We start from the raw sequence: 22,928 nt of genomic DNA on the forward strand, positions 1-22,928 counted from the left end.
TCTCTATCAGGTGTTGGAGTGCCACATGGAGTTCTTGGGGCATTTGGATGCATTTGGAGCTCAAAGGAGGTGAAATATGTGATCATTGGACGAGCAGAGCAGGGGAGCGAGGTTCCGCAGCGACGTCATGAGGTCGCTCCAAAGCACCTCTCAGAGCGACCTAGCTGGAGCGACCCCGTGAAGTCGCTCGCCATATTCACCCAGTGAAGCGACTTGCCCAGAGCGACGCGCCGAGGTCGCTCGCATCTCACACCCCTCTCGGAGCGACCTCCCAAAGCGACACCCCGAGGTCGCTCGCGTCTCTATGGCGAGACGACACGAAGCGAAGCCCGGAGCGACCTCTCAGAGCGACCCACTGAGGTCGCTCCCGAAGGCCAGAGCGACCTCTCGGAGCGACATGCCGAGGTCGCTCCGCGTCTATTGTTGGGTCGATTTCTATTTTACTTAAGGGCCTTTTGGTCATTTCATTATGCACGTTTTTATTTTCTAAACCTATGTTTTAATACTCTGTAAGCCACCAGGAGGAGATTATCTTTTGATCTATTGAGAAATACACAAAAACTCTGTTGAGAAGTTTATCTCTTGGATTTTGATTGTTATGTTCTTGTGTTCTTGTTGATTTCTTATCTATTTCTCTACATGATTAATCTGAAATCCAATATGGGTTTAAGAGGAATCATGGAGATTAGTGAGTAATCACCTTTTGAATTCATGGGTTAGGGAGATTAAGGGTGATTAGGTTAGTTCTAGGATGTTTTAGTGTAGATCATTCTTGTTCCTTGCTAGTAGAGTATTCATAATGCATCTTCTGAGTTGGCCACTCAAAAGTTGATCAATAGGCATTTCCCACCCAAAAGGTGTTTGATGAAATGCCTGAGACAACTCTCCTAGGCTTTTAGTATACTTTGCCAAAGACATTTGTTGTTAAAGGTGCTAAGATAGCTAATAGACTTGTTAGTAATGATTGCTTTCATATTATTCAACCAAAGACATTTGATGTTTGAGATATGTTAGCAAATGAGCATTCATCTAGACATAGAGCTTGCTTAGAATTGTGTCTAGGCTTAAGGTCGATAGTTTGATTGATCATTTGTCATCCTTAGTTCGAAACTTGATCACCCAAGGTCTAATCCCTATGCCCATGAGTTCTCTTTTCCCTTAGTCAAGAAAGTATCATTCTGTTATTGCTTTTTAGTTTTAGTCATAGCTTAAAACTCATCTAAATCATTGGTTGCACTTAGATTAAGTGAGTACTTGCATTCTCTTTGCTTTGATATCTCTCAGAACTGGTTCGACAATCACTATACTACAACATTTGTCTTAGGAGCCTTGAATCTTAACATCAACCACCGGTTTGGGATGTACTGCTGCGAGATCACCGGCGTGGATGCCAAGATGAAAGATGGAGTCTTGAAGGTTCTCATTACCCCTCGTCCCAACACCACCACCAACGAGTAATCATTCTCTCCACTGCGTGTTATTGTCACAAATATATCCCCTTTTGTTTTATGAGTACTTGGATTGGCTAATCCTTAATTTGTGTGAGTCCGGCTTTTGTGATTTCTACGAGGTTGAAATCGTTGAAAACGTTGTGACTATGATGGAGGTTGAAGAAGAGAGTGAAAAGGAAGTGTCTTTAGATGATGTTAATCTGCAAAATGGGAGCTTTATGGTGGTGGATGATGATTCTCAAGCTGATAAGAGAAGTTCACTCCATGTGACTGATGTCTGCAGTTTTGAAGCATATAGAAAGGCATTCAAGAGTGCTGAGAACCGGAGTTTTAAACTGAAAGCCAGAGGCTTTGGTGATGCTTTGAAAGAAAGGTGTTGTGGTTTGTTGTGAAGCTTGCATTCTGTTTTCATACCAGATGAAGACCTAGTTGAGGTTTCACTATCTTTCTTGTTTCTTTATAGTTTGTGGCTTTAGTTTGTAAGTTTACGGATGCATATGGAGAGAGAGGTCTTGAATAAGATTTCGGTTTGGCTTCTGTGATAACTTGTTCAGTGGCGGCTTTGGCCGCTGGCTCTGAGTTTACTTGTGCAGTGGCCGCTTTGATTGCTGGCTCTAGCTCAGGTTCTGGTTCATCGACGATGGTGGTTGTAGCTGCTTCTGCTGCTACTGGTGCTGGTGCGGGAAGACCTTTGCTGCTTACTGGTGTGGGAGATGTTGGAGGCTTCAAGTATGGGTACTGCAAACATAGTGAAGAAGAGAAAGAGAGAGAGAGATACATCAGATTAGAAAACACTCATGTGATCAATGGTTGTCTTAACATAGCTTCTTTGTGTTAAATAATGTAAGAGAGGTTTCAGGGGAGTGTATAAACATCACCGATGCATATGGAGATAATGGTCTTGGATAAGGTTTCGGTTTGGCTTCTGTTTTTGTTGGTTCTGTGATTACTTGTTCCGTAGCAGTTTCGGTCGCTGGATCTATGGTTACTTGTGCAGTGGCGGCTTTGATTGCTGGCTCAGGTTCTTTTTCATCCACGGTGGTGGTTGTAGCTGCTTCTGCTGCTGGTGGGGGAAGAGCTTTGCTGCTTGTTGATAGAGGAAGAAAAGCCTTTCCTATGTCCTGTGTTAATTCAATGTTATAGAAACGGTTTCATTACTAATTTCATAATGTTGGCTTTAGTTTTCTGTTGGTGTGTGATTATGAACTAATAGAGGAGATGATGCAATTTTTTTAAGAACTCTTATTGAGAGACTAGCATTGGAGGATAAAAATGATAATGTCTCTTAATTAAATTTTTAACTTACATTTATTATTAAAAAACTCACTAAGAGACCCTAATAGGGTTGTTGGGTTAATCATGCTCTAAGCTCTTTACTAAACCCCCTGTACATATAAATCTCTTCATATTAACCCCCAATCATTTTAACTCTGCTCAATTAAACCTCTGAAATCGAAAATTTGAAATCAATGTTTAAGCTCTAAAAGGCAATTGTAACTCGAGTTACGTTAACTGCGTTTTGCAACCGGACCGGAGACCTGACTTCTTAAAACAAAATTGATTTGGGGATTTTGCTTTCTTCTTTGCGTTCGACACAGATACAAGAAACAAAGATGGAGAGGACGGAGTCTTGGAGAGAGAGAAAGAGAGAGAGAGAAGAAACAGAGTCTGAAAGAGAGAGAGACAGAAAAAACAGAGATGGAGACGAGAGAGTCTGACATAGAGAGTCTGAGAAAGAGAGAAGAGACAGAGATGGAGATGAGAGAGACTGAGAAAGAGAGAAGAGACAGAGATGGAGACGAGAAAGTCTGAGAGAGAGAGAGAAGAAACAGAGATGGAGACGTGAGAGTGATAGAGAGAAGAAACGGAGGAGCTTCAACCACGCACAGAGAGAGCTTAATGTCTGGTTTGGAGAAGCTTGAACCAGACTACAGAGGAGCGTCGAATATATCTTGTTGCTTTCTTTTTTTTTCTTTCTTTTTTGTTCAACACTATATCTTGTTGCTAGGTAAGCTTGTAAGATCATCTTTACTTCAAACTCTTTGTTTTCTTTTTGTTTGGTGGGTTATTTATAATGACAGAGATGAGGCAAACGGAATTGAAACTGCTGAGACACAACTTGAAATAAAGAGGAAAGATGATGACGACTTGTGAGACTTGTTCTGTTTTTTTTTTATGTAAGATTTGTTCGATTTTTAATGTAAAACTTGTGATTTTGTCCAAACTCATATTCAGGTTCAACGAGAAATACATTTTCCAAACACATAAGAGAAAGGAACATAATTCATTACATAAGTCTAAAGACATGTTCCAAACACAACATACAAGAATGTCATTACATATAACCAAACATGTAACTAAAACCTTCCATACGGATTTTTTTGGTCCGTGAGACCAAGACGACCACATTCTTACCACACCAGCGTTGTGTTGGTATGCCTTCCATTGTCTCCTCTGTGGCAACGGAGAAAAGGCTGAGCTAGTCATGATTTGATGAAAAAGTTCTTCGTCACTGTCTTTTTTCTTCTTCTCTCCCTGTTATTCGTTTTTCTCTCTCTCTCTGTTCGTGGTCACTCTCTCTTATGTTCTCTCTCTCTTTGTTCTTCGTAGTTGTCTATGTATCATGACGAAAGAGAAAGAGAAAGACAAAAAACCTAACATTTTGACACTCAAATTGATTTCAATTTTAATTGATTCGGTTGGATGTTAATGGGTCGGGTGAGGATTCATTTAATGGGCAATCGCTATTTCCTAAACGCAATTAATCTATCTTTTATTTCAATTTCGAAATTAGATTAGAGAGGGGGATTTGGGCAGAACTAAATAGATTAGGGGGAGATTTGAAGAGAATTCATATCTATAGGTGGGTTTTTCAAGAAGTTAATAGTATGGGTGGGAATAGATAGGGTTGTAATGTTTAAAGGGGGAATAGGCAGTCGTCCCCAGAATATATGGTACAGTCTGGTTCCTGAAACGTGCGTAAATTAGTATAAAATTAGTTTGTAAATCTATAGTTTTTGGTTACTGAATCTGTATAAAAAATGTGTATATTTTGTCAAGTCATAAAATTCGTTGGTGTTAAGGAGTCTCTCTCTTATGACGACCGACGAGCCTCTCTTATGAGTCTATGACACTTGTCTTTTTTTTGGTAACATAAATTTATTAAAAAGAGAAAAAAGAGAGAAAGACCCAAAATGATGATCCAACTCAACGAGTTCAGTACAAAGGAGAGAAGGCCTGTAAAGCCTGTTTAGCTAAATTATCCGCCGAAAAGTTTTTCAATCTAGAGAGATGAGAGAAAGAGATACATGGAAAACCAGAGCAGATCGATCGGATATCGGAGACGATTCTGATGATTTCTTTATACTGGATATCGCTGGTGATTGTTTCGATGAACATTGAATTGTAGGAGAAGGCCTGGAGAGTTGAGAATCCAAGAGCCGTCACTCTTGCCTTTTAAGTTTTTTAAAAACCAGGTAAATGATACTCCCCTTTGTAAATATGTTTCTCTGTGAAATCTGCCACTTTTCAATTATAACAAATGAAGGAAAACGATATCATTTTGTGATCTGTTGATTTTATTGAAGAAATATTTAATATAACATCAGGCATTTAGGTAATTAGGTGCCTACTCGACCGTCGGTGGAAGGCCCAAAAAGAAAAATCCGAACATGGGACCGAAACAAACAAAAGAACATTTTAGTTGTTTCTCTTCAAATCAAGAATTGAAAATTGTTGGACTTTAATTAGTTAAAGGAAGCAATGCTTCAGACAAAACGTGTCGGTTATGAATCAACATATACGTTAATTAAAAGGCACCGCTTGAATTAGCGTATGCGTTGATTAAAAGCACCACTTGAATCATTATATAAAGTGATCAAATGTAATATGAGAAGAAAGAGATAAAAGAGAGAAGAGAGAAGACTATTGAGAATCAATTGGATTTAATCTTCTTCTTCCCCGTAATAAGTTTCTGAAGGAAAACTCAAAGTAAAGTTTGCTAGGGTTTCGGTAGGCCTGGGCATTTTAACTTGGACCCGAAGACCCGAACCGGAACCGACCCAAAAATACCCGATCCGGAACCGGACCGAAAATTTACAAGTACTTTTTGGGTCTAAATTTTTTTTACCCGAAAGAACCGGAACCGAAAAGGAACCGACCCGAATAGACCCGGACCCAAAAAGAACCGACCCGAATAGACCCGATTTGTACCCGACTTAAAAACATGTATATCTAAAACTATGATGTTTTTGTGTTCTATTTTATATATATTATTTTATGATTTAGTTGAAATATCTTTTGTGAACAACATTTGTTATTATTTTTTAACATTTTTAAGTAATATAAAGCTTTAAAATGTAAAATTTAGAGTTTTAAAATGTTTTATATTAATTATTAATAGTTTCATTTAAGTTGTTTTGTAAAATTTTAGATATATATGACAAATATTCAACTAAAGTTGATGAAATTGGGTATATCATGTCATTTTCATATCTTAAATACCCGAACCTGACCTGGACCCGATATGACCCGGAAAATTACAGGTATTTTATGGGTATTTTAATTATAGACCCGAACCGATCCGGACCCGAGAAGAACCGACCCGAACCAGAACCGAAAATTTCTAAATACCTATTCGGTCTAAATATTTAGGACCCGAAAAGACCCGGACCCGAAAAGAACCGGCCCGAACCCGACCCGAAGACCCAAACGCCCAGGCCTAGGTCTCGGTACGGGTGTGTTGTACGGAGATCGATAGTTGTATCCTCAAGATAGACGCCTATAAAACTACACACACCATTGTATGAGCGAAATTCTGTCTTAGGAGATTGCTTAGGCAAGCCTCTATCAAAGCACAATCGTTAAGTTGTGAGAAGAAGAAACATAATTATTTCGTAACTTTTTATAAGGGTTTATAAATCGAGTAAGATTTATAAAAGTCTATAAACTCAAACGTATTGAGTACGTGAGATTGATTTGCATCTGTACTTTGGTTTAACAATCTAAGACAGAATTTTCCTTTGTTCTTTACAAAGAAAGCAAGATGGATCAATCTATTGCAATTTTGAAAAGTCATATGGAGAAGCCTTTTGTATTCCGAGAAGAGGATTTCAAAAGATGACAACAAATGATGTTGTATTATTGCACGACATTGAATCTGGCAGAGTGCTTGACTTCTAAGGGAACAGAATTACCTGTAGAATGTGATATTTCTGGTGAAGTCATTAAAGCTTCAGAGGCATGGACACAAAACGAGTTTTTGTGCAAGAATGCCTTGAACGTTTTTCTCTATGATGTTTGTCATATATTTTTCTCTATGATGTTTGTCATATATTCCAAACTTCAAAACAGTTGTGGGAATCATTTGAGAAGAAATATAATTTAGAAGTTGCAAGCGTTAAGACATTCATCGTGGGAAAGTTCTTAAACTTTAAGATGAGTGACATTGTTTTTGTGGTAAAACAAGTGGAAGATATTCTAAGTCATTGCTCATGAAAGATATGGGATTGACTGTTATAATTCTTGGAATCAGAGTGAAACAAGAGTCAGATGGTACGTGATTCACTTACTCAATCTTATATGGGAAACCGAGAAGAGAAAAAAAATTTTACAATGGCAAGTCAAGACGTATAGACGTAGACATGCATGACAATTGCTTTCCAATGGGGTGATAGCATTGGATTACATTAGATCAAAGGATAACTTGGTTGATACTTTGACCAAAAGCCTATCTAAAAAGCAAGTTGTATTCATCTCGAGGGAAATGAGTCTCAAGCCAACACAATGAATCATCACTTGATGGAAACCTAACCTAGCAACATTGGAGATCCCATGGTCTAGGTTCAATAGGCAAACTAGTGGAGGATGACTCAAGACGTTTTACACATTTCTCATTCCTATGAAATAATAATGTGTATCCATTGATGATTAAGGGTTGAATAATTTATTCTTAATAATGTTAGTATCTTTTGTAGAAGAGAGATAGAATGGACTATCTTTAACTAACGTTACCTATATGGGAGTGGTGTCGGGTCGCACCTATGAGAATTGATATGGCTAAATTCTCTAGAGCTCTCCTGAAGTCAGAATATGTTCATGACCAAAATGAACACAACCGTATAAACTAGAAATGAGCTGATGAGATATGTGTTTCACTTATTGTCTAGGTTTACTATAAAATGTGGTTAATTCAAGACTATAGTTCATTACCCACAAAGTAAATCCGATAAGTTGTTACTAGGAAAGGTTCAAGTCCAAAAGACACATTTTCCGATGCATATTGATTCTATTTCCTCAGAATTATTTAAACTTATTTTCTATTCAAATGTGGGGCATTCTTGAGTTTGAATAGAAAATGTGGGGTATTGTTGGACTTTAATTAGTTAAAGGAAGCAATGTTTCAGACAAAACGTGTCGGTTATGAATCAACATATATGTTGATTAAAAGGCACCGCTTGAATTAGTGTATTCGTCGATTAAAGGCACCACTTGAGTCATTATATAAAGTGATCAAATGCAATACGAGAAGAAAAGACTAAAAGAGAGAAGAGAGAAGATTAATGAGAATCAATTGGATTTAATCTTCTTCTTCTCCATAATAAGTTTCTGAAGGAAAACTCAAAGTAAAGTTTGCTAGGGTCTTGGTACGGGTGTATTGTACGGAGATCGATAGTTGTATCCTCAAGATAGACGCCTATAAAACTATACACACCAATATAGGGGCGAAATTCTGTCTTAAGAGATTGATTAGGCAAGCCTCTATCAAACCACAATCGTTAAGTTGTGAGAAGAAGAAACATAATTATTTCGTAACTTTTTATAAGGATTTATAAATCGAGTAAGATTTATAAAAGTCTATAAATTCAAACGTATTGAGTACGTGAGAGTGATTTGCGTATGTACTTTGGTTTAACAAAAATGTCACCAACTAACCATCACATGTTCGGGCGAGCGCGCGAAAGCATTGTAAATTGCATCTCTTATTTGGTTTAGTGATTTATCTTACCGCTGTTTTCTTCAGAGCATGAAGGCCTTTATGGCCAAAAAGTGCAGAAAAAACTGACATGTCACATGACTAAATTTTAGTAGCAGCATAAGCATATAAGATTACGCAATCATCCACATAAACCACACAAGCCTATAGTCTGGTTAAATTAATTTAATAAATTTCTAGCAACTGTGTGTTTCAGTGTTTGTTCTAGACTTCTACTGGTATGATTTTCATTTCGAGTGCGAGAGGTCCCAGGTCACGAGTTTGATCCTCGGAACACTCCTATTCGTTTCTATACTACTCTATCTTCCTTTGTTTCACTCGAATATTAACAATGCAATAAAAAGCGTGAGCGGTGGTGGTCGCCAAACTGGTAAAATGACTATTACGTTATGAAAAAATGATCGACGACTACACGAAGTATTGGCCATCGTATAGTTAACCAGGCAAAATAACCTAACATATACCTAACTATGCGAAGAATATGTTATGCATGACAATATCCTCAACTTAATGATGTTATGTAGTTAACACGAGTTTAATTTCGTTCATCGAAAAATTGATATAGATGTCAAAGATCGTTAAAATATCTTGTTTCATCAATTAAAATATGACTGACCCGGTTTCGGCATTAGGTATAGTAGTCGTGTTTTGCACTCTGTTCTTCGTTGTTGTGTTGTAGTTGTTGTTCTTCCGCTACTTGTATCCTCTGTAATCTCTGTAAAAAACTCGAAAATGGTAATACAATTTAACATGTTTACCAAAAAAAAAAAAAATGAATATGACTGACCCGGCCGTAACTTAACTAAATGATATTTTAATCCACGTTTTAAAAACGTAAGAATATTTTTAACAAAATCTAGTTTACAAAATCAATATGTTTTAACATTTTTTTGATAATTAGTGTTTTAACATTTTTATTTGAGTGCATCTGAAAAATGTATAATAATATTATTTTATTTATATCAAATCTGGAAGTTATATAAGATATTATGTAATTTTATTTTTTAATTATTTTAATCTGTTTTCTTATGGAATTTTAATAAAATTTATGTAATTCGTTTGATTAATTGTGTGATATATACTTATTTGATACATTTTTAAATGGATGCAATTTTTTGTGAAAATATAAATAAATTTACTCATTAATTTAATTAATTTTATATTAAACAAATAAAATGTTAAAATTAGTAAATTGACATGAAATAACTTTTATAATAAAAAATTGATCAAATAAGTATATACCACACAATTAATCAAACAAATTACAAATTTTTTTATTAAGAGTTAATAACAAAACAGATTAAAATAATTAAAAAACAAAGTTAAATAATATCTTATATAAATTTTATATTTAGTTAAATTACCGTCATGTATACCATATTTTTATTGATAAAGATGAGAGATTTAAACGGTATCTCACATCCACATCAACATCAATTTTGGATGAACGAAATTAAACTCGTGATGTTAACTACATAACATCATTAAATTGAAGGATGTTGTCATGCATAATATATATTTCGTGTAGCTAGGTATATATTAATTTAATTTGCATGGTTAGCTATGTGATAGTCAATATTCATGTAGGCAATAATCATTTTTCCTTACATCAACTGGCATAACTAGTAGAATCAGGTGGATCAGCTTAATGCAAAGTGAAATGAATATTTTTGAATGCGACTGCATGAAACTCTGATCGATGTAATTTAATTTGGAACTAAGATAAAGGGAAAACTTTTATTTACAGTTTTAATTTTACGAACTCTTTTTCTCTATCTACGTCTGCAGTATTTTTCCTTAATATTTTTCCCTAAACACTTTAATTTGAATGCGACTGCATGAAATTCTGATCGATGTAATTTAATTTGGAACTAAGATAAATGGAAAACTTTCATTTACAGTTTTAATTTTATGAACTCTTTCTCTCTATCTACGTCTGCGATATTTTTTCCATAATATTTTTTCATAAACACTTTCATGCATGATTTAAAGCATCTCCAAAAACCCATTTATTTTAATGTTTGGTAAAACTTTAAATATAAGGTTCGAGGATGGTTCTCTCCAAAAGCAAAACCTTTTATTAAACCTTAAAATTTTTATATTTTACATAACAGTCCTTATATTTAACAAAACTTAACTAAAAGCATAAATCTTTTATAATAACTATAAAGTATACAACAAAAAGTATCATAAACAAAACTAATAAATAAAATATTATATTAAAATATTCCATGTGAAAGCATACAAACTAATTCATTAAATTTAAATAAGTTGCATAATTATTCAGTATAATGACTTTCATAATGATCACATATATGATCAATTAAAGCATTTCGAAATGATAAATGAACTTTTTATTTTGTATCTTGTATTCAATTTTTTGTATTTTTTATTTGTTTGATGTAATACTATTTTTATATAACATTTTTTTGTAGTGTTAATAAAATAATTTGTATTAAAAATGACTAAAATGATTAAACAAGAAAGTTAATAACATTATTTTAAAGTTACAAAAGTAAAAAGATTAGAAAGTAAGGAACCTTAAATATAAGGTTTTGTACAGTGAAACTTTATATTTGAGGTTTCACTATACAAAAACTTATAATTAAGGTTTTAAGGTTGCTTTTGGAGTGCACAAACCCTTATATTTGAAGTTATAAGAGGGTTTTTAGAAATGCTCTTAGGATGTATAATTATGTGTTTATATTTCAATAGAAAGTATTATTTTTTGGTAATTTACTTTATAAAATATTTTTCAAAATAACACGCAAAATAAAATATATTATTAACATTTTATTTTGTTAAATTGGTTCATAGAAAAAAATTAGAGTATAAAGATAGCCGACAAAAAAATACAAAAAGAAAAGTTAATGAAATTTTTTTTCACCGTGGAAATAGCGCACATAAAATCTTAGTTAATGTATGATGTTTACATTTATAACTAACATATATTCTCTCTAGATAATTTTTGTTGTTTTATAATAGATGAAGTTTGCACAAATATAGTTAATTTTAATTTTATAAAAAACTGTGTAGTCAGTTGAATTTTTATTATATTTATTTATAATTAAATAAATTAATTTTAAATTATATTTCAGTAATATTTTTTAATAAAAAATACTTTTTTAATATATTTCCACATCGGATTAACGTTTAATGACTATTTTGCCAACCATCACCTCTTACACTTCACAGTACTATTATTGGTTCTGTACAATAATTATAGTACTATTGACGTTTCCATACGCAAAACTTCTTGAAGTTCCCAACTACATTATATAAATCGTATCACCCCAATAAAACATTTTTGATTTGAATAATACAGCAAATTAATAGAATAATCAAATTCATAGTATGCTACTATTTTTTTCGGCATAATAGCAAATTAATAAAACATTTTAAATTTCAATTTGATACTCCTTCTGTTTTTATATGTAAGTAGTTTTAGTTAAAAATGATAATATTAAGAAAATTGTTACTTTTAAAAAAATAGCATTTAATACATAAATTTAACTAATAATAAAAAGGCATAGATTATTAGATTGGTCACAACATATGTAATAAATATAAAAACTGTTTTGGATTGTATAAACATCTTATATTGTGAAACAAACTTATTTTGTTAAAACTACTTACATATGAAAACAGAAGGAGTACTATATAGTCGACAAAAATATATACGAGATATTATGAGCGGCGAAGCATTTAATGCCCAGTGCTACTAACCAGACTTTCCGGACTCTGAGAGATGAGACAATAGACAGACCAATTAATGTCACCGATCCACATATACTTTATATTGTAGTATAAAGTATATTGTATAAAATACTGAAGGAATCTGTCAACGATAACATTTAATTCAACGACATGGACATCCATCTTCATGAGAACGACTGTTTAACCTAAGATAGTTAATGTTTTACCTTATCATTTCCCCAACTAGTTTTTCTTTCCTCTTTTATCACCCACCAATAAGTGGTTGAAACTGAAACCTTCTAGCTCCTTAAGAGGCAATCAAACAAACCAGAGCTTTTTAATAACCAACCTCTGCTTCGGAAGAGAGTAGAGAGAGAGGCCATGGAAGCCATGAAAGAGACTGTAGATCAGAGCTTGAGAGAGATGAGAGAGACGTTTGCGAGCGGGAGGACAAGGAGTGTCAAGTGGAGGAAGGCACAGCTCGGAGCTATAATCGAAATGGTTAAAGACAACGAAGAGAAGATGAGCGATGTTCTGTTTCAAGATTTGGGAAAACACAGTACTGAAGCTTTCAGAGATGAGCTTGGTTTTGTCATGAGATCAGCTACTACTGCTTTAAACTGCCTTGATAAATGGGTCGTTCCCAGAAAGGTAAGAACCACATACACTATGCACATATTTAGTAACTGTAGTATGAGACAATCTTGATCTTGGATTAGGAAACTTTGCAAGAAATAGTATTAATCTTTTTTGGCTAATTATTTTCTTGGTGCTGAAAAAAAAAAACAGAGCAACCTTCCTTTATTGTTCTACCCAGCAACAGGGAAAGTGATCTCAGAACCGTATGGGACTGTTCTTGTTCTGTCTAGCTGGAACTTTCCTATATGTAAGAATTGGATCTTGAATCAATTCCATGCTCTTTTGAGGTATTTTAAATAGAGTTAATATTGTGCTTTTTTTATTGTTTGTGATCAGCTTTGTCTTTAGACCCAATGATTGGGGCAATAGCAGCAGGAAATACCGTTCTGCTCAAGGCATCTGAATTAAGCCCTAACGCATCTGCCTTGCTTGCCAAGTTAATCCCGTCTTATCTCGACACTAAAGCAATCAAAGTTATCGAAGGAGGACCTGATGTCGCAACCATCCTCTTACAGCATCAATGGGACAAGATCTTCTTCACCGGTATCACTCAATTCAACCCTTAACACTAAATAACTCTCTTGTAACAGCATAAGAGCCCATCCTGATCATAGTCAAGTGAAACATTGGCGTCAGACCCCACATTTTTTTTTTGAATTAGTATTATATGAACTTAAACTCCCAAATTATTAAAAAAAATATTTTTTTTAATAAAGTTCATACTATAAATTGTTTAAGACTTCCAAAATTTCAAGTCTGGTCCTGACTCCTGAGCGGCATTCACATAATTGTTGTTGTGTATTTGTTTGTAGGGAGTCCAAAGATAGGAAAGATCATAATGGCTGCAGCTGCAGAGCATTTGACTCCTGTGACATTGGAGCTTGGTGGAAAATGTCCCACCATTATTGATCACCACTCTGTTTCAAAGGACATGAAGGTATGTACTTTATTCTGTTTCTCTTAGCTCTAGTTTGACATGATCGTGAAAGTGTCTGAATTTTTTTATTGATTATGAGCATATAGTCCATTGTGAAGAGAATATCTGGAGGAAAGTGGGGATCTTGCAGTGGACAAGCTTGTATCTCCGTAGATTACGTTCTTGTCGAACAGAGTTTTGCTTCTACTCTGGTACGTGTATACACAAACGCAAATCCAAACGTTGTTTCTGCATTGTCTCTAAGAGTTTGGTGATTTTGTATAGATTGATATGTTGAAGCCGGTGATAAGGTCGTTCTTTGGGGAAAACCCTAAAGAATCTGGATGTCTCGCTAGGATTGTCACCAAAAAACACTTTCAGAGATTGTCTCGTCTTCTTAATAATCCTTGTGTTAAAGCTTCAATCGTCTATGGTGGCTCCATGGATGAAGAGAAGCTGTAAGCTTTTGATTGAATCATGTTTCTTGTATTACAATTAATCTGTTCTACAAGTCATGTAACCTAAATTTGTTTGGCAGGTATGTTGAGCCAACCATCTTGTTGGATCCTCCTCTTGATTCTGAGATAATGAATGAAGAAATATTTGGTCCAATTCTCCCTATTATCACAGTAAGCATATTTAAAGTATAAAATCTTAGTTAGTAAAAATACATTCGAATTATGGTTGCTAATTTTTGTATATTTACTCTGATGTGATAAAGTTGCGTGACATCCAAGAAAGCATAGGGTTTATCAAGTCAAAACCAAAGCCACTTGCTATCTATGCATTCACCAAGGACGAGAACCTTAAAACTAGAATCTTGTCAGAAACATCCTCTGGAAGTGTTACCTTCAACGACCTCATGATCCAGGTAGATTAATCTCCACAAAATCAGTCTAGGTTGAGTGTAGAACTTTGTATTTTGACTCTGATTACAGACAATGTAGATGTTCTCATATCTTCAACTGTTAAATTGGAATTGCAGTATATGTGTGATGCATTGCCCTTTGGAGGAGTAGGACAGAGTGGAATAGGAAGGTATCACGGGAAATACTCATTCGAATGTTTCAGTCACGAGAAGGCAATAATGGAAGGAAGCTTAGCAATGGATCTTGAAGCTCGATACCCTCCATGGAACAGCTTCAAGCTCAACTTTATTAGACTCGCATTTCGTGAAGCTTACTTCAAGCTTGTCCTCTTAATGCTTGGTCTTATAAAAGGAGTGAGAAAGTGAGACACACAAAACACACCCTAAATATATATGAATAATTCATATCACTCTTTTGTCTGATATTCATATCTTCACCTAATAAGTTTGATTCCAAACTTGAGATTTTCTGTATAAGAGTGATTTTGTATTCCACTTAATATAAACAAAAGGCTATTAGTTGAATATGACTATTGACTATACTTCCACAAGGTAGTATTATGCGTGTGCCTAAGACTACGGAATCAGATAACAGACAAATTATGCATGTTAAATACTCAATATCTTGGGGAAAACGGCCAATTCATGCATCAACAACGGATCGCGGTCCCGATCAGTACATACACTCAAATCATGTGCTAAAACATACTTCAACTCCAATTATATTCAAATTTCATATGCCAACCAACATTTTTCGGTAAATTCATACATTGACCGTTTTTCCTTTAGTCAAATATTGACGGAGTCTTACGTAGACTTAACAGATGATTACGTGAAAATTAAGCCCAAAACGACGTTATTTTATTGAAAAAAATTGTTTTAAATTGGTTTAAAGTAGCATTCGAACCCGGGTTACCCACAATAACCTATCCCCCACCCGACCACTCTGCCATGTATAATTCATCATATTAATACATCACGTATACATATTTAACATTCATCGGTTCTGGGTTCCACAAAAATAATTTAATTTAATTTGGTTTAGGGGGGGGTTACGATCCCAGGTTCCCTGAATTAACGCATCCCCCACTCGACCACACTGATTTATGCTTCACTGTTTTAATACATCACATATACATATTCAGTCATTCCGGATTCCTAAAAAAAAAATCGTTTTCTTATTGTTTAGAGGGGGATTCGAACCCAGTTAAAATATTTATTTCACGCACATCCATGTGAGCAGCATACAAATCTACTTTATCACCTAGTTAATTATAGAGTTAATCAATATATACGTATTGTACAACTAATTAAACTCAAAATCTTGATGTCCTTTGGTCGTGTTCACATCAAATGGGGGTTTGTCCGGTCAGGATGTCATCAAGCCGAGCAACAGCGAGAACCTAAATTCAAATATAAATTATTTGGATTAAAATATATAAATAAATTGAAACTTACAATTTCCTAAAATTTAACATTTGAGCAATTCTTTTTTTTTTGACAAAACATTTGAGCAATTCTTTTTTTTTTGACAAAACATTTGAGAAATTCTACCAAACCGAATATATGTATATGTGATCTATTAAACCGATGAACATGGCGAGAGGTCCTGTGGGGGATGGGTTATTTTGGGAAACCCGTGTTCGAAGTCTCATCTAAACCAAATGAAAACAATTTTGTTTGGGGAACCCAGAACGGATGAATGATAAATATATATATGTGATGTATTAAAACAGTTAAGCATACATGCCAGAGTGGTTGAGTGGGGGATAAGTTATTGTGGGTAACCCGGGTTCAAATCTCATTTTAAAACAAATTTTTTTTCAATAAAACGGTGTCGTTTTCGCTTAATTTCCACGTAACCATCCGTTAAGTCCACGTAAGACTCCGTCAATATTTGACTAGCAGAGAAATTGTCAATGTATGAATTTACCGAAAAGTGTTAGTTAATGTATGAAATTTGAATATAATTGGAGTTGAAGTATGTTTTAGCACAGGGTGTGAGTGTATGTACTGATCGGAACCGCGACCCCTTGTTGATGTATGAATTGGCCGTTTTCCCCAATATCTTGTTATATTTTTCCTTATAAACGGTAGAGACTATGATTGATCTAAATTTTGAAGCGACACCAATAATAAAATATTATTTAAAGATTTAAACAGAATATCCGAAATAACAGTGCAATCTCAATTAATCAAACTAAATTAAATTGAAACAATCCATAACCTAAACAGAAAATCAAAGAAAAAAAAAACAATTTTAAAAAACTCCTTATTCAAATCAGCAAACCAAACAGTCCGAAGCTATCTCCTCCTTTGGGAAGAAGTATCTGTTATGCATCATGAGAGAATCAGCTGCTACGGGTTCATTGTCTTGGTTCCTATGCCATGTGTATTGTGCGTGAGTCTTGTTCTTGATCTCAAGAAGAGCGTGACCAAAACTCGATTCCCTATAGGCCGAGTAACTCGGTTGCGGATCTGTAAAACTGTAGAAAGAGAGCCACATACCATGTTAGTTTATATATGGTTAAAACAACTTGAAAATAGACCGAACAAAACTGTTTTGTTTACCTATTTGCGATTCCTTCGATGTTTCCTCCATCTCCGATTGTGATGTAAATTGGAGCATTAGGATCTTTCACTGGAGTGCTCAAGCCATTGGTGATATTATACTTAATATTGGAAACACGTTCGGATCTTTCATACGCATGGACATGACCAGCCAAGACCAAATCAACCTTGCTGTTAACAAACCACGACTCAAACATTACCCTCATGCTCTCGCCTTCCATGTAATGGTAGTTGACACTATTATACCACGGCGAGTGAACCATAACAATCAACCATGGAGTCTCCTCTCTATTCACGTTCTTCAGCTCTTGCTCGAGCCACACGTATTGCGGTGTGTATTTGCCTAGAAATGAGATAAGTGTTATGCAAACAAAATCAAGAAAGATATTCACTAGTCTTTGTTTAGTGGTTTTTCTGTTACCGTAGCCAGAGTAAGAGGAAAGGACGATGATGTGAGCAGGGCCGCGTCTGACTGAGTACCAAAGAGGAGATATGCTCCCCGAGGTTTTGAAGGCGTTATGGTAACGGTGAATATAAGGCCTGAATGCGTGACGCTCGCCCTGATTAAAAGATTCAAAATGTAACCGAAACTGAACCAAACGAAATTACGAAAAGACTTGAAATAGGTGAATCTTACTATGTTTGGAACGAAATCAATCTCGTGATTCCCAGCAGCATAGATAATGGGCTGGTAAGCAGCGCAAGGCTCCATGAATCTTCCCCAAGTATCCCATTTTCTCTGGTCATGGTTTGGATGGTTGTCTTGGTAAGCCAAATCTCCGGGGAAAAGAATGGTTTGGCCTTTAGGGTTCGACATGTAATGGTACAATGTTTCGTTAGAAGCATAGGTTTGTCCAAGATCACCTACAAAAAGAATGACTCATTAGATATTGATGTTGAAACACTAGTTTTAAATTAGGTTAACAAAGATCAGTTAATTACCAATAATCCCGAATGTGTATGGAACGTCAGGACCAACCTTTGGGGGAGTTGTGAAGGAAAATTGTCTAACTGATTTATCAGTACCAACCTCATACATGTATTTAGTATCGTACTGGCATGTCGAACAGAAACATTAAGACATCGTATAAAAAAAGACCACGTTGTTCCTTGGATGAGAAGTTAAGTAATACAAAGTACACAAACCTCGAGATTTTTAATGGTGGCGTGATGAAGAAATCCAGAAGAATAGTCATAAAATTTGTAAGAAGACGTGGAGGCTTTCTTCTTTCTCCGCTTTATGTCACTTCCATTACTGGCGATCCAGTAAGTAACTACGTTAGAACCATCTAGGTTTAACGGTGTCACCCAAGAGATGATCATGCCACGGCCATTGTGATCTCCTTGCGTTAGATGAACCTGAAACCATAAACAAAAAAAAAATATCAATACAAGTACGTGGTTTTGGTGTATTAAGATACAATTGATAAAAAAAAAAGAAACTATAACCTGTTCTGGAGCATTGTGACCGGCGGGAGACGGGAATGTTTCAAGAGACATCTCATTAGCTGGCTGAGCTTGTCGTACATATTTGCTTGTTATTCCACCATTGATTAACGTAGCGATGCTTAGAAGCAGGATGGAGAGCATGAATATCTTCATGTTTAATCAGTGATCGCTTCAAGAACTTAATTGTTTGTAGTGTTTAGTTGGTAAACTAGGTTTTATATATATATATATGATCGAGTGGAATATGCCAGTATTTGGCTTGGAATCTATATATAAAACGATAAGCTTAAAACTGTTTTAATTTAGGAATATATACCCTCGGCTAAATCGGTAACAGTTTTAATTTAGTAATATATACATCGGATAAATCTGTGCAGTTGCATTATCTATTTCAAAAAGAATATTCAAAAGTTTTTTTTTTTAAATGTAGCCGGAAGTTAAGATATTGCAAAGATTTTCTGCAAAAGGTAAAAAAAAAAAGTTTAACAGCTTTATATTATATGCGGATTAACCGGTATGCACAACTCAAATTTGATCAACCTGCATCTGCCAAATTAATCCTCACCTCGGGAATATTTAAATCAGTCGACCGATAGAAGGCGGTGGGTCTAAGGAAGCGGGCCTTGCATGTATTAACTCAAATTCCCATCTCTACTTTCAACCACAAAAGCTTTTCCATCTATTAACAATTATGTATGGGTCTTATGAAACCCACACAATATCCTCGCAAAACAAGAAGTATGGGTACTGGAATATTGAGTAGTTGCAGTGACCTATCAGTATCCAGGCGACCACCACCTTTGATCAGATGCTGGTCTCATCAGCGACTTGGATTTGTCTCCCTCCTATGGGCATCTCGGTTACTATTTTTCCTTGGGTTTGTTGGTGTATTTGGACTGCAAGAAACCAATTGGTTTTTGAGAACAGAACACTCAATCCTGATAAGGTTATCTGCAACGCTCTGCGACTCGCAAAGGAATGGCAAGAGGCGCAACCGAGAGGGCAACAATCACCGCATTCACTGGACATCAATGGCACCAGGACACAGAAAAATACATCGACTGGCCTTAATACTCTGTATACGGATGCGGGGTGGAGACTCGAGGACAAAACTGCAGGATGTAGTTGGGTCTTTCACAACCCACGCCTGGAAGAGACAAGGCAGGGCACTTCGACGGAGCGTTTTGTGGCGTCACCACTGATGGCCGAGGCACTAGCTGCACGGGAAGCCCTGTTACAGGCCAAGGCTCTTCGTCTCACCAATATCTGCCTTAAGTCAGATAACCAGGTGCTTATCAAAGCACTATCCTCGAAACAACATCCGGTGGAGCTCTACGGAATCAACTTGGATATCGAGAATCTATCCCTATCTTTTACGTCTATTTCTTTTGCTCATGTACCTAGGAGCTTGCTCATGTACCTAGGAGCTTGAACTCTGCTGCAGATATTCTTTTGCTCATGTACCTAGGAGCTTGCTCATGTACCTAGGAGCTTGAACTCTTGCAGATGCCTTGGCAAAATCTGTTCTGTACTCTTTGAACTCTTAGCTTCTGCTTATGCTTTCTCAGTGAAATAGTTGGTTGATCAAAAAAAAAAGAAGGGTACTGGAATATTGATGTGACATGCCAAAGATTACTCCATTAAAAGACGACAAATTCTAACAAAAAGATTACTCCCTCATCCAAGAAAATAGTTTTCGTGTTCTTTTTGTCATTGTGATGGAGAAGAGGGAACTAGAAAGAGAGTTTCACATGACAGGCTATGCCAGAAACTCTTCCGTCCAGGTTCTTGATATTTCAATTATCTTCACTTGCTTCATATATAATCTTGACTTGTAATTACCCTTTTTGTTGTTTTGATATTTGCAGAAAAAATCCTCTGATAATGCAAAGCACATAACACTAGAGACAGTGCAACAACTCTACAAAGAGACAAGACCCAAGAGTTTAGGAATAGCTGACCTAGGATGTTCTTCAGGACCAAACACTCTTTCCACCATTAGAGACATAATCAAAACCGTGGAAATTGCTCACCACCGTGAGTTACCAAACCAGCCCTTGCCGGAATTCAGCATCTTCCTTAATGATCTCCCTCAAAATGACTTCAACTCTATATTCAAGACCTTGCCTGACTTTCACATGGAGCTCAAGAGAGGTACCAAGAATGGTGTTTGCCCTGCAATTTTCATTGCAGCTTGTCCTGGATCATTCTATGGAAGGCTCTTCCCTGAGAAAACCATCCACTTCATCTATTCCTCTTTCAGCTTACACTGGCTTTCCAAGGTGAACAGAGTTATCTATAAAAATGGTAGCTGAGATATGTATATACATTGTTTCTTTTTCATTGCAGATTCGGTTTGTTTGACCATCAAGGCAAGTCCATAAACAAAGGCTGTATTAACATCTGCTCCTCGAGCCCTGAAGCTGTTTCCAAAGCTTACTACAGCCAGTTCAAGGAAGACTTCTCCATGTTTCTCCGGTCTCGATCAAAAGAGGTGGTTGTTGCAGGCAGAATGGTGCTCATAATACTCGGAAGAGAAGGTCCTGATCATGTTGATAGAGGAATGTCTTTCACCTGGGAAATTCTGGCAAGAGCCATAGCAGATCTTGTCGAACAGGTATATATATTACCCCCTCCATTTTATAACATGCATTGATTTAAAGAAAAATTATTTCAAAAAACACACATCTGTATTTTAATACATTTTATCAACAATCAATTAATTTTAACTACAAAAAATAATTGTACTTAAATTCTTAATGGTTTAAAATTATGGCAAATAGATAATCACAAAATTTGTATGTTTTAACCAAAATTTAAAATATTTTATGAATATGTGCGAAATTTTAAGATATGCATAATTCTGAAATATATAAAGTATATTTATGTATATAATATGCTGATTCAACATAGATGGATTTTGATTTAGAAACCATTTACTGTAGGGAGAAACTGAGGAGGAGAAGCTCGATTCTTACGAGACGCACTTTTACGCTGCGAGTGCTGCTCAGATAGAAGGTGAAGTGAACAATGAAGGGTCTTTCGAATTAGAAAAGTTAGAGATAATGGAAGTGGAAAAGAAAGACAACGAGGATGGCATGAGTTCCGGTGAGCTGGCTGCAAAGACGATAAGAGCGGTCCAAGAGTCAATGCTTGCTCCACACTTCGGAGAAGAGATTTTGGACAAGCTGTTTGATACTTATGGTAGAATGTTTGACGAGGAGTTGGCTAAGGAAGACATAAGACCAGAGGCGGACCTACTTTATGAGATGGTGTGTCAATTGACTTAGGTTAAATATTTAAACGTTTCTTGTGGCCTATGGTAATTATGTCTACTCACCTCAAATGGTAGTGTTGCACCCCCTTAAATATGAGTTAACGGGTTCAATACCCTATTTTATTTTACTTTTTGAAATTTAATTTGTCACTGACCCAGATTAAAAAAAGTCTTGGGTCCGCCACTGCATAAGACCCATCACATTTGTTGTTGTCTTGAGAAGGAAACAATGAAATAAAACATATATAGATATGTGTAGCAAATATTAAATATATGATTATAAAACTAGAGTATCAACTATCAAGAAAACAGATGAAGCAAATCCATTGAAATCTATCATTGTTCATTTCCACCTGATGTAGCATTTTCCATGCGTAGATATAGAATCAATCAAACTGCACTACTTTTCTGTTCAAAACTTTTTTTTTTGCTTAAAACTTTTCATCTAACTCTTAAAACCTAATTCTCTGTCATTATGAAACTATATGAATACACTAGATTCGACACCATAACATTTATGAGCCCAGAAGTGTCCATATACATTACAATAGGCTTTACGAGCCCAGGAGCGTTCATATACATATATAGGAAGAAGACGAGGGATGCCTAGCGCTTGACTATTTTCTCTCTTATGCTAGACGTATTTTATAACGTAGCATGCTAACTGCATTACCGAAATAGGGCATTGAATATCATTCCATAAAATCGACATTTGCTCCACGATAAATGTTCAACTGTATGATCGCATCATATTAATAGTGCGTGGAAACTCCCTTAATTCATTAATACTTTTACATCAAGAGATCTGGGTTCCAACCTTAAAAAATGCAAATTGTGAGATTGGTGCATGAAAGCCATGTGTACATTGTTAAGTCACTTAGTTATACTCCCTCCGTTTCATATTGTAACTAGTTTTAGGGAAATATTTTTGTTTCAAAATGTAACTAGGTAGTATTCACATGTTTTCTTGCTTCTCGTGGGAAATTGGGACTTGATCCAAATATTCAGTCTATCACAGGGCCACCTCATATATTCGCTCTGTCTTCCTTAAACTATAGTATTTATTT

At 35.6% G+C, this 22,928-nt stretch overlaps 4 protein-coding genes and 2 long non-coding RNA genes across 6 annotated transcripts; 4 read left to right on the plus strand and 2 right to left on the minus strand.

The window, feature by feature from the left end:
* The first annotated feature begins 1,310 nt into the window (after positions 1 to 1,310).
* On the plus strand, positions 1,311 to 2,419 carry LOC106376342. Its single transcript, XR_001275477.3, has 2 exons — positions 1,311 to 1,454; positions 1,571 to 2,419. It is a non-coding gene; the product is annotated as an uncharacterized LOC106376342 (long non-coding RNA).
* LOC106376341 lies at positions 1,997 to 2,718 on the minus strand. Its single transcript, XR_001275475.3, has 2 exons — positions 2,330 to 2,718; positions 1,997 to 2,189 (listed from the first exon to the last, which is right to left on the minus strand). It is a non-coding gene; the product is annotated as an uncharacterized LOC106376341 (long non-coding RNA).
* A 9,728-nt stretch (positions 2,719 to 12,446) lies between these two features.
* LOC125583820 (aldehyde dehydrogenase family 3 member F1-like) lies at positions 12,447 to 15,089 on the plus strand. Its single transcript, XM_048751334.1, has 9 exons — positions 12,447 to 12,792; positions 12,931 to 13,027; positions 13,117 to 13,323; positions 13,593 to 13,717; positions 13,804 to 13,908; positions 13,982 to 14,154; positions 14,235 to 14,325; positions 14,418 to 14,567; positions 14,682 to 15,089. The coding sequence occupies exons 1-9, from the start codon at positions 12,523 to 12,525 to the stop codon at positions 14,928 to 14,930; spliced, it is 1,467 nt and encodes a 488-aa protein (XP_048607291.1). The 5' UTR covers positions 12,447 to 12,522; the 3' UTR covers positions 14,931 to 15,089.
* A 1,637-nt stretch (positions 15,090 to 16,726) lies between these two features.
* Positions 16,727 to 18,802, minus strand: LOC106373352 (purple acid phosphatase 6). The gene is made up of 7 exons (XM_013813537.3): positions 18,585 to 18,802; positions 18,282 to 18,494; positions 18,078 to 18,189; positions 17,773 to 17,999; positions 17,557 to 17,695; positions 17,136 to 17,478; positions 16,727 to 17,050 (listed from the first exon to the last, which is right to left on the minus strand). The coding sequence occupies exons 1-7, from the start codon at positions 18,735 to 18,737 to the stop codon at positions 16,846 to 16,848; spliced, it is 1,392 nt and encodes a 463-aa protein (XP_013668991.1). The 5' UTR covers positions 18,738 to 18,802; the 3' UTR covers positions 16,727 to 16,845.
* A 453-nt stretch (positions 18,803 to 19,255) lies between these two features.
* LOC125583821 (probable methyltransferase TCM_000336) lies at positions 19,256 to 22,029 on the plus strand. The gene is made up of 4 exons (XM_048751336.1): positions 19,256 to 20,368; positions 20,453 to 20,874; positions 20,937 to 21,201; positions 21,530 to 22,029. The coding sequence occupies exons 1-4, from the start codon at positions 20,303 to 20,305 to the stop codon at positions 21,872 to 21,874; spliced, it is 1,098 nt and encodes a 365-aa protein (XP_048607293.1). The 5' UTR covers positions 19,256 to 20,302; the 3' UTR covers positions 21,875 to 22,029.
* Positions 19,432 to 20,016, plus strand: LOC125583234. Its single transcript, XM_048749869.1, has one exon. It carries the CDS (start codon positions 19,432 to 19,434, stop codon positions 20,014 to 20,016), a length of 585 nt encoding a protein of 194 aa, XP_048605826.1.
* Positions 22,030 to 22,928: the final 899 nt, after the last annotated feature.

Source organism: Brassica napus, chromosome C3 (assembly GCF_020379485.1).
Source record: "Brassica napus cultivar Da-Ae chromosome C3, Da-Ae, whole genome shotgun sequence".
Classification (NCBI taxonomy): domain Eukaryota; kingdom Viridiplantae; phylum Streptophyta; class Magnoliopsida; order Brassicales; family Brassicaceae; genus Brassica; species Brassica napus.